Consider the following 16,173-nt stretch of genomic DNA (forward strand, 5'->3'; position numbering starts at 1 on the left):
TGCCTTCTTGCCCTCTCTTTCACCTAGCTCCAGAAGAAGCCCCGTTCACTTTCCCAAGGGGATGACAGCCTCTCTACCTCTCTTTCATATCCACCACCTCAGAGGCCTATTCCCAGGACTTATTCCTCTGTCTTATAATGTAGATCTTGCCCTTCCCATTGACTTCTTCCCCTTAGCTTGCAGCCGTTATCAAGGTTTACCTCGTAATTAAAAGGAAAACCGAAGCCTGAAAAGATCCAGAAACTCCTTGCCCTTGTCCTCACCTCGACACTTGTTGGTTATTTAAAGGCTCAAGACTGCAGCGTCTCATCACCTCCCAAGTGCAGCTCCCACGTGGTCCTGTCCGTTGACATCCTTACATGGAAAGCAGCTACTTTTGAGTCCTTGGCTTGCTTCTTCAGTGTTTGACATCCGGTTTAGCATCTCCTTTGTCCATGTGAACTCTAGCCCTGCCTATAGTCTGCCATATTGGCGTGGTGGCTTCTTGTTTTGCTTGCTTCTCCCGCTTCTCTCACTTCTTTCTCTCACTTGACTTATTCTCTTTGATAATCATCTCCACGAATATTGCTGTGCCCAAATTTTGTTCTCTGTTGTTTGCTCTACAAGCACCCTGTGTGGCCAGTCTTCTTTATGCCGGCGATTTCATCTGCCAGCGATATTCCTGCTGATTCCTGAGTCTTTATAGCTCCGACCTTTCCTCTGAAATCCAAAGTCATAAACTGTAGGATCTACTGAACATGACCACTTCACTGTACCACTGGTACTTTTAATGCTTAGTCCGAAACCCTGAAAGGATAACTCCCCTAAGTCTTCAGCCTCTTTTCCATGTGATTAATCTACAACCAGCTAGTTCCACAGACTATTTTAGTTTCCAATTTTCATTTTTCCTTTTTTATCTCCCTCACCTCCCACATCTGACTTCTGTTGATTTTGCCGCTTTGATTTTTAATGCCATTTTTTAAGGCCCCTTTTTCTACTTGTCATTTACCTGGACTGTTTCAGTTGGTTCTTAATAGGTCTCTCTTCTCCCCTTCCTGCCATTAATCCCCCTTTCATGCTGCTGTCAAATGTTATCTTTCTTAAAGTTAAAATAAACCTGAGTTGAACCGTCTCTTGTCAAGTCTAAACTCTTCAACATGACATTCAAGGAAGCCTTTGCAGATTTTCTCAGCCATCTTCCCAATCGCCTTTCCTAGAGTTCACCTGAATAATTTCCGGCTTTCAGTTATTTTTTTCTCTTCTCTACATACTGTCTAGGTGGTTTAAGGAACATGTCCTTTCTTTCTCAACACATCTCTGCTCAAGCCTCAGCCGCAGCTTTGATATCTCCTTGCTAAGGCCTTTCTTAAGCATATGCATACGACTTTTTTGAGGAATTTTTCTATCCATATATGCAGCTGACTTGAGATTTTTCTGTTGCAACAGGCAGCTTTGCAAATCCACAGACAGACTGATAGAAGCACTGGGAATTCTCCTGACATATGAAAAGTAGTAATTCCTTTCCCATGTAACTTGCAAACTTTGTTTTCTTCCTTTATTATTTTTTTTAATATTTGCTTCAAAGTTTGCATTCATAAGGAAAGTATTGAGTCATTTCTGGTGCTTGCAAAGCCCCTCAGGATACCAATGAAGTCATCTTCCTACCTTCTGAGAATAATAGAAAGATACATAAAACAGGGAGCCAAGGCCAGTAAGAAAGGACAACAGCAGTTGAGTGGTGGTTGATAGCAAGCAGGGGGACAGAAACTGTCATCTCCATGGCGCTGTGACAAGAAGAGTGAAGCCGACAGACTGTAGCCACAGCTTTATTACGTGGTTGCTAAGTATGTGAAAGCTAACAATGGGAGTTTCTTGTTGTCTTCTCATTAAAGCTCCGCACAGTCTCTGTAGAGTAGATACTGCTACTGTTCACCTGATGAAGACAAGGACCCTGAGGTCCAAAAGTTAAACAATTCCTTAAGGTGCCACAGCTATGATGAGGGATCTGGCCCCAAAGTGGACGCACTCTTAACCACAGCACACACTTTACGGCCAGAGAAGGGTGTGGCCCTCCCAGTGCTAGGAATCAGTATGTCCTAAGCGCTATTTATAAGAACGCATTTTGCCTATTCGTGGGTTTGCAGGAAGGTCATTATGATGGGAGATTTCTCTGGAAATGAGAGTACAAGATGTGAGGCCGGAAAGGATCTCAGAGAACCTTGTTTGTTTTCCATGCTAATGCACTTTAGAATTTGGCTTGAGAACGAGGGTGGTGGGGTGTCACTGGGCAAAGGAGTACACATTTGCATTTAGAACAGTTATTTTGAGGACTGTGGAAAATGCATCGGCATTGGCATGGAACAGTATGGGAGACAGAGGCAGGGAGCCAGTTTGGAGGTCTGGCAGTGCTTCAAGGGATAAGGGTGAGGGTATAATTCACTCAGTTAAAAGACTTTGGGTTTAGAAACTATTCAATAGGTTATCTTAACAAGATTTCTCTATGGCTAAAGAAACAGAGAGGACTCCAACTTGATTTATGGGTCAAACTCTGATTGACTAGTAAATAACTGTAAAATATTATAGGGAGGTGAAGATTTGGAAATATAGTTAGATAATTTGGGGACATTATTAATTTTTAATGGATTGTAGTAACTCTCACTGGCATGCCTAACAGACCATTGATTAAAATCTACAGTTTAGGAGAAAGGCGGGGTCTGGCTGAATAAGACAATGTGCTGATTGTTAATATTATTGGAGTAAGGGGGGTGGATATTTGGTAAGAGGTTGCTGACCATGAAACCCTTATGTCTTAGTTGCTATTCTATTGCTGTGATGAGACACCATGACTAAGGCGGGATATTTTTAAAAAGGGTTTAGTTGGAGCTTGCTTACAATTACAGGGGATGAATGCATGGCTGCCATGATGGGGAACTTGACGGCAGTATGCAGACATGACTCTGGAGCAGTAGCTGAGAGCTTGCACGTTGACATCAGGAGGTGGAGAGAGAGACTTAACTAGAATGGTTTGGGATTTTGAAATTTCAAAGCCCATCCCCAGGGACACATCTCCAATAAGGCCACACCTTCTAATCCTTCCCAAACAGTTCCACCAAGTAGGGACCAAGCTTTCAAGCATAGGGACCTATGGATCCATTCTCATTAAAACCATCACACATTAGGACCATGAATGTGCCAAAGGCTAGATTTTAAAAGGTAGAGCAGGGTGGAGGAAATTTCTAATCAAAAGGATTGTTAGGGGTGGAAGAACAAAGTTAGGAAAAATAATGAGAAGCTGCTCTCTGGCACAAGTATTATAGAGAAGTCAAGACAAAGTGAACTGTGTGAACTGGATTGTTCATATGATATCATTGGTGATTTGAGCAGGAGCTGTAGCAATGGTAGAGTAATAGGACCTAGAGTGGAGTCCTGTTGACACAGAGTCTGGGAGTGCACTGAGGTCAAGAAGTGCACAGAGATCATTATCTTAGGACGCTGGGAAATAGAGGCGAGTGCGTGGGACTTTTTAAATTTGATGCATATACAATTATTAAAAGATGACTTAAAAAACAAACGCTCCATAATGGAATTACGGGGTATGAAGGCTGGTGGCTTGAGTCCTCTAGATGATAGACTATGAGAGACTAGAGTCAGCCATTGAAACAAGCTCAGAGTGAAGGAATTTATTTCTAGAAGGGAGGAAAAAAAAAAACCTATGGATAGTTGAGGCTGCAGGTAAGTTTATGTGGGCAGTATTCTGAGCTTCTGGCTTCCCAGAAAGACTCAATTTGAATTGGGGGGGGGGACTGCTGGAGAGTACAGGCTGAGAAGAGGCGAACTGTTTAAGAGTCATTAAAAGGGAATAAATTTTACAAGGAATGTCTGAAAACATTAGGGGCCCTGATGAGCAGTGTCTGTAGGACAATCTCCTGTTCTCCTGTAGCAATGTAAATTTTCTCAGAAACCTGCTAGACGGTTGATCTTCTGGCCTCCACAGCACTTAGTTCATACCAAAAGAGCCCCACGTGTGACCTTGTGTTGTATCACCTGCTTACACGTCCCATAATGAGGATTCTCAGCGCCTCAAGATTCGTACCACTTTTCTTTTCGTTGTCATATCCCTCCACCTTGTCCGTGTTTCGTCCAGGTTATTCTTAACTACAGCACGTTGTTACAGCACATCTACTGTACCATATGGACCAGACCTCTGCCACTGCACAGCTGTGCTCAGGACCGAGTTGGGGGGTTTCTGTTGGCGCTGTATTCATCGAAGTTGTGACATCTACTATTTTTGGCGTTTGATAAAAGCTAACCCTCCCAGCTTATTTGATAATTTGCTTGTAACTCTGGCATCATCCTTGGTTAAGTTTCCCTATTCTGTAGAATAGACTGCTACAGCATATCTTATATATGTAAATTTTTTTATGTTCATTATTCATGGTCATTGGGTTAGCTAGTTTTTCCTCACTTTGCTATTCCATCAAGAGGCAATGGACAAAAGATAAAAGCCCATATCAGATGATGTTACTTAATGTTTTTAATAGCATGTTTGTACATAAAGAATCTGCATTTAACATCTGGAGGGATGTTTTGGGCTACTCTTATTTATTAGTTATTAGTGTGAAGGTTGCCTTGGTTACCCAGGTCAAGTTTACTTTTCCCTTCTATTGATAGCATTTATTCTGCATAAATTGCTTCAGCTATGAGATGTTTTTACTGCAAGAAGTAACACAATACACTTAGTACTCCATGTGTTCCTTGAAATATATATAACAACTTACAAACCTGTAGGCTGTTTCCCAGCCACCTCGTTCTTACCTGGGGTCTTCTGGGGGAAGAAAATCCCACAGGATGCTGAGCCATTCACTGTGTCTTCTAGAGAAGAATAATTTTGAAATGACTCATATGAATATAATTTTTAAACTTTGAAATGATTCATGCTGCTATAAAATGGACATACATCAGAGTTTTAATTTTAATCCTTAAAGAACAAATCAGAAAGTAGACAAAATTATATTTGAAGGCAAATTGGTAGAGCAGACACATAGGCAAGCAAGAACGCAGTAACAATTTATTGATGGATATAAAATTGTTCTGTATCTTCAGTTTTTTTTATTTTGTTTTTTTAAAGTGATGGTTGTTTGGAACTCTCTTCCATGAGGTATAAGTTGTTTATAAAACAAAATTTCTCTCAAGACAAATCTTGTTCATAACCGTCAATTCCAATAACTTACACAGTTGTAGATACCCAAGTTGAAGTCTGCAGAAGCAGAGCCCATCTAGAATGTGATGATTGCAGAAGTTCTGCTAGATAGTCCCCAGCACCCACTGACAGGACAGTCTGGGAACTCTCTGTCTGTTTCAAAATCTTCCCAGGTTTATTCTGACACTTGCCTTTTTATGTCATTGGGACCTCACCCTCCGCCTCAGTCTCTCTTCATTCAATATGGTTCCTTGCCCTCAATGGCTCTTTCTCCAGGGAAATAACTCAAAACTCCAAGGGTGTAGAAAACATAATTGGACAGTCGGGTTTTGCCTGGGGCTTCCTAATATTCGGTGGCTAAGAGTCTAGAGAACTGGGAAAGGTGAGCCGTGGATGCCCCAAGGCTGCTTCCAGTGGCACATTGCCAGGAACACTCAGAAGATCCAGCTCATTACAGGAGATGCCACAGTGTCCAGTTTTACGCTACTGCCCCATGTTTGTGGGGCGGACTGTTGCTTAGGGAGCATTTCTTAGAAGCCACCCATCATTTGCTCTGATCCTCCTTATTAAACCATGCTATAGAAAAATGAATTACTCAAGACTAGACTCCAGAGTGTGCCAGGCAGGCGGCTTGTGCCTGAGTTTTCTTGAACACAGTCCAGATTGTATTCCAGTATATGTCTTTATATTTAACTCGATGAGTATTTATTAATAATCACACTGTTACAATAACATCTTAAACCCCTGACTTTATTTCTAGTTTACACAGAAGGAGGAAGTATTAAAGATTAACAAAGTTAATGTTTTATATTCATTGATACTTTGGGTTTTGAAAAAAAAATCAACAAGCTCCTGGGATAAGAGCTTTGATAAATGGCCCAGTTATGAAATACAGCAGGAGTATCTCTGCATCTTGTTGTTTGAGTTAAATGGTGACCCTTCCATTTACTCTAGTCACTCAGGCACCATGGCAAGGCTGCTGCTGGTGCCTTATGCCATTGAGAAGACCCGATGAGTATACTCTACTTGTTAGCAGCATCTGTTCCTGGTTTCTTCTTTCTGGGATTTTTGAGTAGTTTATGCTTTATTGGAGGAAGAAATACCTGTAATCTACATTTCAAAATTGTTCTGTAGATTCAATGAAATGTCGGGGTAGGAAAATGCCATTCAATTGTGTGTAATCCGTTCTGAGACTTGCATACAAAATGTCTATTGCTCTCTTTTTTGCAGTGGGAAATAGCCACTGAGAACATTTTTTTTTCTCGTTAGTATTCTAAGACTTTCCATCCTCTTGGAAAGATAAGATTTGATTCATTCGAGTTGCTTTGTATATTAAAGTATAATAGAACTGGCTACTTTTTTTTTTGGTTATGCAGCCTGAGTGTAGAGATAAATTTCATATCACTTTAGCAAGTTCCATCTAGAAAAAGTATATAGAAGTTGAGCCCAAATATAATACTTGGCTTTTTGTTCAGAATGTTCCCATAGTAAGGACAGTATTTTCCTACATACATCAGTAAGCAGATATGATGGTTTCAGAGCTTTCAAAGTTAGATATTATACCTTGTATTTTCCAACACAATTGTTGAATTTATCCCCAAGATGCATAGTGATGTATACCTTGTATTATTAAGATTGAATAAAGAAAACTTACAGTCTGTTAGCTGGTATACAAATAAATGTTGCTATTTTCACCTTGTTCTTATACTGCTTGTTTACATGAACAATTGAAGTATTTTTCTTTACCTTAAGGGTTTGTAGTACACCCAAGATAATATACCATAGATTATATATGAATAATATAAAACCGATTATAATGAAATATTTTTGCGTCTGTTTTCCAGGTTCAGCTCAACTACTGTTTCGTAAAGTCAAATCTGTAGAATACACCAAGTGCAATGATACTGTCGTCATCCCTTGCAACGTCCTTAATGTGGAGGCACAAAGCACCGAAGAAATGTACGTGAAGTGGAAGTTAGACAAAACATATATTTTCATCTATGACGGAAGTAAAAACAACTCTACCGTAGAGACCAACTTCAGCAGTGCGAAAATCTCAGTCTCAGACTTACTGAAAGGCGATGCCTCTTTGAAAATGGGTAGGACTCAGGCCGTCGTGGGAAACTACACATGTGAAGTCACAGAATTATCCAGAGAAGGCAAAACAGTTATAGAGCTGAAACACCGCATGGGTAAGTACGGAAACTTACGTTGAAATGTCATGGCCACTGTGGGAGTGCCTTGAGGTGGAAGTCACTACGAGAGATTAGGGCATTTCTCAGGTGGGTGGGTTTGCCATCCCCCGAGAAAGCAAGCATGGAAGTCTTGGTTTTTTTCTCTTTGGCATATACACACTCACCATCCTGCCCTTCCGCTGCTTTGTGAGGTAGCACAAAGACCCTTACCAGAAGCTGGGCGGTGCCAATGCCGTGGGGTGGAGCTTCTCAGTCCCAGGATTAGGAAGCAAATTAAGCTGCTTATAGATCACCTATTCCCAGTACTGTTATAGCAGGAGAAAACAGACTGAGTAAAACAGTAGGACCGATCAAAAGGCCTCCTGTGTCCTGATGAAACTGACCCTATTAGAAAAAGATGGCTTGGCTCATATCTATTAGCCCTATCACGCAGGAGCAAGACCAGCCTCAGCTGTATAACAAATTTGAGGCCAGCCTGGGCAACAGGAGACCTCTCTTCAAAAGCAACAGAAAGTGGGGGAGGAAAGAAGAAAAGTGAAGTAGAAATTCCTTTGAACCAAAAGAGAGCTGACCATTAATAAATGCTGACATACTGACTGGTGGCTTCCAGGAGTTCTGTCTTGCTTACTTCTGTCTTGCCTACATTTGCTTTTCCTTCTCTTGAATGTTGTGTGGCTCCCCCTCTTGGTCATAGGACTTTTCTATTGAGGTAATATAATAGGCGGTTCTGTTTGTTGTCATCAAATGTACATCACCTGAGTGTGGTGGCCCAAGACTGATCTCAGCACTAGAGAGACTGAGGAGCATCGCTGCAAATTAGCCAAGCCTGGACTATATAGTGAGTTTCATACAGCCCAGAGCTCCAGGGCATGACCCCACATCATCAAACCAAAATAAACTTTTGCAAAAAAAAATGTACTTTTTAATTATTCAATTAATTTGTGTAGTTCCTCCTGGTTATTTCATCTTTTTGTGGTCTTATAGACTCCAACTCTAGCCACGGAGCAGACTGTTCTAACCACACTACCCCGGCAGGGAACGAGAAGGAGAAAGGAGGTTGCACATTAGGTAATCATGCTGATTCCCGAGGGCTTCTGTGGCCAACCTTGCTCCACTTGCCAGCACACTGGGGAAATGGGGATCCACCCTACCCGAATTGAATTCAGGCTTGGGGACAGAGCCATGAAAAGAGTCTCTTTTCATGAATGAGTTGGTGAGTTGTGGACAGCACCGCGGTTATCTGAAGTAAACACTTTGTTTTCTAGTTTCTGCTCTGCTGGCTGATCTTTTTTTTTTTTTTAAATACATACAGAGAATCTTAACAGTTTTTAAAGAGTGCATCTTGAGCTCTATTTAAAGCACCAGATGTATGGCTGATCTCAGGGTTGATGGCACTTGGAGAACCAGCTCTGGGTGGGATCAGGACAGCTGAATTAGGTCAGCTACTTTCCATCTGTTCCCGCTTTTAAAATGACAAAATGTCTGGTAGTCGATTGGGAGGGGGAAGGTGACTTGATTAAATATTCTGATGTAGGATTAGAGATTACTCTAATCAGGCAGTCTGAGTTAACCGTATTCAGGACTCACTGTTCACCTGTGTCTTCCTGGAAGGTACTTCACTGAGACCAAGCTGCATATCTCTAAAACGAGGATGGAAATCTTGTTTCCTTGGGATGTTTTTTCTGTGTGTTTTCATTAAATTTTCCTGGAAGTTTGCTGAGAAAGGAAGGAATGGCTTAGGAGGCAAGAAGAATTTAAAAGGTCTTTCTGTCAGAATCTCACATAGACTGTTCCTTTGTGATTGATGTTAATTTGGGTTAAAGAGCTCTCTCTTTAAATATCTGTCTTTCAGGACAGTCTAGTCAGTCTGCAGTGTGCACAGGAAGAGGTCATCCAATACCTAGTCGGAGGTTTTCTGAGAAAGTGGATAGGTTCATGGGAGTAAAAGGGCCAGACAGACATAGGAACAGTGACTTGCAAGGTAATGTGGGTCACTGAGAAGAAAATTGATAAAACCTCTGAGTCTGAGAGTGAAAAAGCCGGAAATGGAATGGAGGTGAGTAGGAAGGGCATCCCAGAGTCTGGGATGGAGACAGATTATTTTGCATGTAATTGTCTTATCCTGTCTTCAAATACTCCCACAGAACTAAGAGACAGGCTTTGTTTTGTGTCATAAGACGAGAAAATTTTGTTGTAGGGAATGGAAAAATTTTTACCAGAAGCTTGAAGTTTCTGACTTTTTCCCCATTTAAAAAATATTTGTGTATATATATTTAATAACTATATAGCATATAATATATAATATATATTTAATAGCTAGCATTGCATTACTCATGCAATGTATCCCCAATTCAGTCTTCCCCAGTGGTTGTATCCTATGTAGCTGTGCCGTGGTATCAGAACCAGGAAGTCCACAGTTGTCCTGTGTACAGGAGGTTCTCTGTCGTTTTATTACACTTAGCTAACCATTATTGTGATTGCCATTTGGAGCTGGTCTATCAGCACAGCATCCCAAGGCTAACCCTTCAGTCACTCACCAGACTTTCAGGTACTCCTGACTATCAGGTGCTAATGTGCTATCTGTATCTGTGACTTCATCAATTTAATAAGAAATCATCAGTGAAACAGTTAACAGATGATCTGCTAAGGTGTACCCACTCAGCATGGTGCCCTTGAGACAGTGGGTTTCTTGTATTTGATTGTGTTTGTTTGACAAAGTAACACATGTCCATGACACATATTAACCCAGTGGGTTTTTCACTAAAGGTGTGTTCTGTGGAATTCTCATAGTCTGCTTACTCATTCACTTCTGCAAGATTGTGACCCTTTTCAGTTTGGGATTACCCATCCAGTGTTTGAGGAAACCATGAACAGGTTTCCAGAGTTGGTGTTCATTACATTGTTGCTAGCAGTATGAGGGGCTGGATTTCTCTGCATCTTTGCTCTGATCTGCTGCCACTGTTTGGCAGCCTTTCCCCTTTTTAAGAATCGTGGGGTATCTTACATTTTAAATTATCATACAAGGTATTAAATAGCATCATGGCATTTTCAAAGTATGTTTTACTAGTCTCTCTTACCCCCTTGTATCCCTGCCCCTAGTACTCCTAATCCCATCCTTGTAACTCCTCCTCCTGTCTCTGCCTTTTTCATGTCCCCTGTGCCCTTTTACCTACTCCCTGTCTTTTCTGATCACCTGTTTTCATCATTTATGTCTTGGTCTTTTTTGTAGCATTTGAGGCTTTACCCATGTGTATACGGGTACACCCCACCACACACACAAACCAGGGTAGGGGCTGCCTTTGAAATAAAACATGCATCTTTTGTCTCTCCAGAACTATCGATTTTACTGCAAGCTTCATTGTTTAATACATTACAGCTGAATAAAATCCTATTGTGTGTATGTACCATGTTTCCATTATCTATTCATTTCTCCTTTAGGCAGGTTCCATTTCCTTGCTGTTGTGTGTAGTGCGGTACTAACATGAATGTACATGTGTCTCTGTGGTAGGATATGCAATCATTTGGATATATAGCTAAGAGTTATAGTTAGGTCGTACAGTACTTCTTTGTTCAGATATTTTGAGAAATTTCCATGTTTATTTCCATAATGGTCGTACTTGTTTGCCCTACCACCAGGAATGAATAAGGTTTCTTCTTTCTCTGCATCCGTGTGACTATCTTTTGTGAGGTTGCTTGGTGATAGTCATTCTGATTAGGATGAGATGGTGTCTCAGTAGCTTTAATTTGCAATTCCCCGATGACTAAGGACATTGAACACTTTTAAAAATACCTGTTGGCCGTTTGTGTTTCCTCTTTTGAGAACTGTTCATTTAATAACCTATTTATTGATTGACAGGGTTTTTTTTTTAATTCTTTAGTTTTCCTTCTGTAAATTCTGATATGAGCCCCCTATTTGAATGTAGCTGTTAAAGATCTTCTCCCATTCTGCAGGCTGTCTGTTGGTAGCCTTCCTTTGCTGTGCAGAAACTTCAATTTTAAGTAGTTCCCTCTGTTGATTCTGGAGATGGTCCTTGCACTATTAGAGGTCTGTTCAGTAGGTTCTTGCCTAACCATTTATCTTAAAACGTATTCCCTAAATTTTCCTCTAGCAGTTCCAGTGTTTTAACTTTTAAATTAAGGTCTTTGATCCACTTTTATCCGGAAGGTTCTACCGGGAGATATCCAGTGTTGCTGTCACCGCTCTTTTGAATAGGCTGTCTTTTTTATTCAGCTGAGTATTTTGACACCTTTGTTGGTTTCTTTGTTCTGTTCCGCTGGTCTCCCTGTCTGGTGTGTTTGCTGTATTTGTCTGTGTCTCTGTAGTGTGCTCTGAAGTCATAACCACACTACCTCCAGCCATGCTTCCCTCCTTAGGCTTGCTGTGGCTCTCTGTGCTCTTCGGTAGTTCCATGTGGACACTCACCTTGTTTTTTTTCTCTGTCTAGTTCTTTGAAGAATAACATCAGATTTTGATGTGAGTTGCATTGAATCTGTAAATCACTTTTGATAATAGAGACATTTTCATGATACTAATTTTATCGCACCAGGATCATGGGATGATCTTTCCATCATCTAGCACTTTCTTTGATGTCTTTTGTTGATATTTTGAGGTTTTCATTGTTGATATTTGTCACCCTGTTCACTCCTAACCATATTGAATGACAAACTAACATATTTTTCCTAATTTCTTTCTCTGTGAGTTCATTGTGGGTATTTGTTAAGGCTACTGATTTTCATATATTTATCTTGTATCTTACAACTTCACTAAAAGTGTTCATTAAATCCAAGGATTTCATGGTAGATTGTGTATGGTCTTTCAAATATAGCCTCGTGCTATATGTGAACAGGGCTAGCATGACCTCTTCCCTTCCTGGTTTTACTCCTTTCATGTCTTTCTCCTGTCTTGCTGCTAAAACTTCCATTACCGCATTGAATCAGAACCGTGAAGTGGGAATCACTGTCTCGTTCCTGATTTTAGAGAAAATGTTCTCTGCTATTGCCTGTTTATTATAGTATTGGTTCTAGGTTTGATTATTTGCCACACATATATATTCTTAATGTCTCCAGGACTTTTTACCATGAAGGCGTGCTGAAGTTAGGCAGATATCTGCATCTTTTGAGGTGATTATATAATCACTGTCCTAAAGTTTACTTATATGTTATGCACTTAATGATTTGTATATGTTGAACCACCCCCTGCATCCATTGGATGAAGCTCACTTGCTCATGATGTAAGATCTTCTTAATGTGTTCTTAAGTTTAAGAGATTTGAATTTCAGAAATTTGAAGTTTTGTATGTAAGTTCCTTTCTTTCTTCTTTCTTTTTTCGTGTCTTTGATACCAGCATAATAATGACTTTGTGGGATCGGTTTGGTGGTGTTCCTTCCCTTTCTATTCTGTGGAACAAATTAAGGACTGTTGGAATTAGATCTTCCTTGAAAAGTTGAGAGAAATTAGCAGTGACTCCAGGTTGTCCTAGACTTTTCTTTGTATGGGGACTTTGATTACAGCTTCAATCTCATTACTTGTAATGGGACTATTTAAATTACCTATATCTTCTGTCTTTTAATTTTGACAGATAATATGTATTTAGAAATTTCTTTCTTTCTTTTAGATTTTTCTAGCTTTTTAGAGTATATATTCTCAAAGCATTCTTTAATGGTGTTCTGGATTTCACTGGAGTCTGCTTTAATATCTTTCTCCTATAGTTTGATTAATATGGGTCTTCTCCCTCTTCATTTTTGCCAGTTTAGCTAGAAGTTTATTAATCTCACTAACTGTTTCAAAGAACCAAGACTTTGACTGACATTGGGTATTGCTCTTTTAATCCCTGAATCATTATTTCTTCAACAGTCTTTATTATTTTCTGCCATCTTTGTGTTTGGGGTTGTCCTCTTGCTTGTCTAGAGCCTCGAGGTGCATTGTTGTGTTGTTTATTTGAGATGTTTCTCGCTTGTTACCATAAGTGCTTGTCACTGTGTATAATGTGGTCTTAGGGCTGATTCCCTTGTCTGTATCTGAAGGTTCTGGTAGATTGTGTTCTCATTTTCATTTGACTGTAGCAATTTCTAAATTTTCTCTCTGGCTTAAAAATGCCTTGTCTTGTCTGACTATTTCTGTGGTTTCTCTTCCTGTTGATTACTACTTTTATTTCCTGGTGTTCTGATAAGAGACAAGGAATTATCACAGTTGTTGTTTAAGTTTGATTATGCAATCAGTTTTGGAAATAATTCATGTGTTGCTGAGAATGTGTATTTCTTTTCTGTTAAATGGGACAGTCTCTGTATATCTGTTAAATCTGAAATTTCTTTGCTTAGTTTTAGTTTGGAAGACCTGTCTAACTATGACAGTATCTATTAAAGTCTCCCACTGTTATTATGTCAGGAATTACATGGCCTTTTATGCCTTCTAGTGTTTGGTTTGTAAAATTGTGGGTTCTAGTTTTCAATACATAAATGTTTATAGTTGTTAGAAGTTCTTGATGGATTGTTCCCTTTATTAATATGTGTTTTCTCTTTATCACTTATGATTAGTCTTTGTTTGGAGTCTTCTTTATCATGTATGAGGATAACTTGTTAATGGATCCTGCCTGCCTGGTAGTTTGTTCGTTCTCCATACTCTAATAATCAGTTTCTGAAGTTTTTTTTTTTTTTTAAATAACTGTGTGTGTGCGTTTCCCGCTCTTCAGATACAACAGATAGTAGTTCTTGCTTTTTAATCCATTTTGTTAGTCTGCTTCTTTTTATTAGTGAGTTAAGGTCATTTATAGGTAAAGTTATTACTGAAAGGAGTTTTCTGTTTCCTAAGATTTTTGTTAGGTGGTTTTCTGTAGTGCTCTATTGTTGGTGTTCCTTTTCCTTCCTCCTATTAGTGTTGTGAGTTAGCTGTGTTGCATGTAGTTAATTCTTTCCTTCCTCATTCTTGTTCTTTTCCTTTCTTAGAGCATGTATTTTTAGTGTTCTTTTAAAGGGAGGCTGCCTTTCTATTTCTCCCTGTGTAGTCTTCCTTTAAGAATATTTAGCAGTACTGACTTCTTTGTCAGTAATCATCTTAGTGTTTGTCTTAAAATCTCTTTATCCATCAATTTAAAAGATAAGTTTGCTGGGTATATGATTCTTGGTTCATAGTTATTTCTACAACTTGAAATTTATCATAAAATTTGCAGTTTTGACTATTAGGGTTTCTGAGAAAAGGTCTGAGGTTATTCTAATATTCCCGTCATTGGATGCTAGGTGGTGTTTTTCTTGTACCACTTTTAGTGTTGTTTCATCACTCGTACTTTTGACTTCTTGACTATGATGTATCATGGAGAAGCTGTTCTCTGGTCACGTCTGCTTGGAATTCTGCATGCCTCTTGGGTTGGGATGTCTATTTCATTCTCTAGGTTTCACAAGGTTTCTTCTGTAAAACTTTTTATGTTAACCAAGTGGTGGTGGCACACACCTTTAATCCCACCACTCAGGAGACAGAGACAGGAGGATCTTTACCTTTAATTTTGTTCTTATTTGTTCCCTTATTGTTCTCCTCTGATCTCAACCTCCTCTTGCTGGTCCATTTCTTTTCCATAGTTGGTCTCCATTTCTGCTTTCATGTCACCTATATTTTATCGTAGCCTCATTTTCCTGCCTCTCCCTCCCTTTAGACCTGTTTCTCCCTTTTCATAGTCTTCTGTTTTCATGTTTTATATATACATATTTATTGTTTTCAAATATATATGATTTGTGTAAAACAAAAGAGTATGGCTTTTTTTCACTTAACATAATGATCCCCAGTTCTATCTAATTTCCTACAGATGTTATAATTTTATTCTTCCTTACAGCTGATTAAAACTCCATTTTGTGTGTACAGACACACACACACACACACACACACACACACATTTATATCCATTGATGAACATGCAGGCTACTTCCTCAGCTTGGTTATTGTGAGTACACAAATCCTTCAGGTTTCCTTAGGACTGGTATAGACTACTTTTAGTTTCTGGAGGGACATTTGGTTTCCATTGTGCCTGTGACAGCATTGCACTCCCCCACCGTGTATAAACGCTCCATTTCCCTTACATCCTTACCAGCTTTGTTGTTTGTTTTCCTAATGGTAGCCGTTCTGCTAGAATGAGAAGGAATCTCGAAGCCAAAGATATTTAACATTTCTTTGAATGTTCTTGGATTTTTTTGTTGTTCTCCCTCTGAAAACTGTTGGGGTCAGAAGCTCATTTGCTAAGTGGTTGGTTTGGATGATTTGTTGATTGGGTGACTTCTCTTTCTGAGAACTCTCTGTTCAGTTCACTAGCCCATTTCTTGACTAGATGAATTGGGAACTTTTTTTTTAATTTATTTATTATGTATATATTGTTCTGGGCACCAGATCTCATTATAGATGGGTGTGAGCCATCATGTGGTTGCTGGGAATTGAACTCAGGACCTCTGGAACAGCAGTCAGTTCTCTTAACCTCTAAGCCATCTCTCCAGCCCAATTGGGAACTTTTTAATGTTTAATTTTTAGAATTATTTATAGGTTCTAGGTGATAATTCCCTGTCCAGTATATATTTGCAAAAGATATTCTCCCATCTTGTAGGTTGTTTCTTTGTTCTTGGAGCTGTTTTTGAGTGCAGGAAGAAGTCAATAAAATAAACCTTGGCATACAAAATTATTTGGGAGATAATATATGTTTGTTATTACAATGATACTTATTTTGTGGACTTGGAGATTTCGGTATTAGAAATCATTTTTACTGTGTTGTGGGTTTTTTTTGGAAATGTAAGCATAAATGAGAAATAGAAATTGTCCAGAATGTAA

The 16,173-nt window shown here is 39.4% G+C and overlaps 1 protein-coding gene across 6 annotated transcripts in view; it reads left to right on the plus strand.

The window, feature by feature from the left end:
* Cd47 (CD47 molecule) overlaps positions 1-16,173 on the plus strand; it is a 57,906-nt gene that overhangs the window by 4,306 nt on the left and 37,427 nt on the right. For 3 of the 6 annotated variants that reach the window (XM_075964162.1, XM_075964129.1, XM_075964118.1), the window contains exons 2-3: positions 7,024-7,371; positions 8,359-8,442. In XM_075964162.1, the coding sequence (XP_075820277.1) occupies positions 7,024-7,371; positions 8,359-8,442 (432 nt within the window). The remainder of the gene's footprint in view (positions 1-7,023; positions 7,372-8,358; positions 8,443-16,173) is intronic. The other 3 variants (XM_075964137.1, XM_075964144.1, XM_075964153.1) reach the window with 1 other exon arrangement.

Source organism: Microtus pennsylvanicus, chromosome 1 (genome assembly GCF_037038515.1).
Source record: "Microtus pennsylvanicus isolate mMicPen1 chromosome 1, mMicPen1.hap1, whole genome shotgun sequence".
In the NCBI taxonomy this organism is placed as follows: domain Eukaryota; kingdom Metazoa; phylum Chordata; class Mammalia; order Rodentia; family Cricetidae; genus Microtus; species Microtus pennsylvanicus.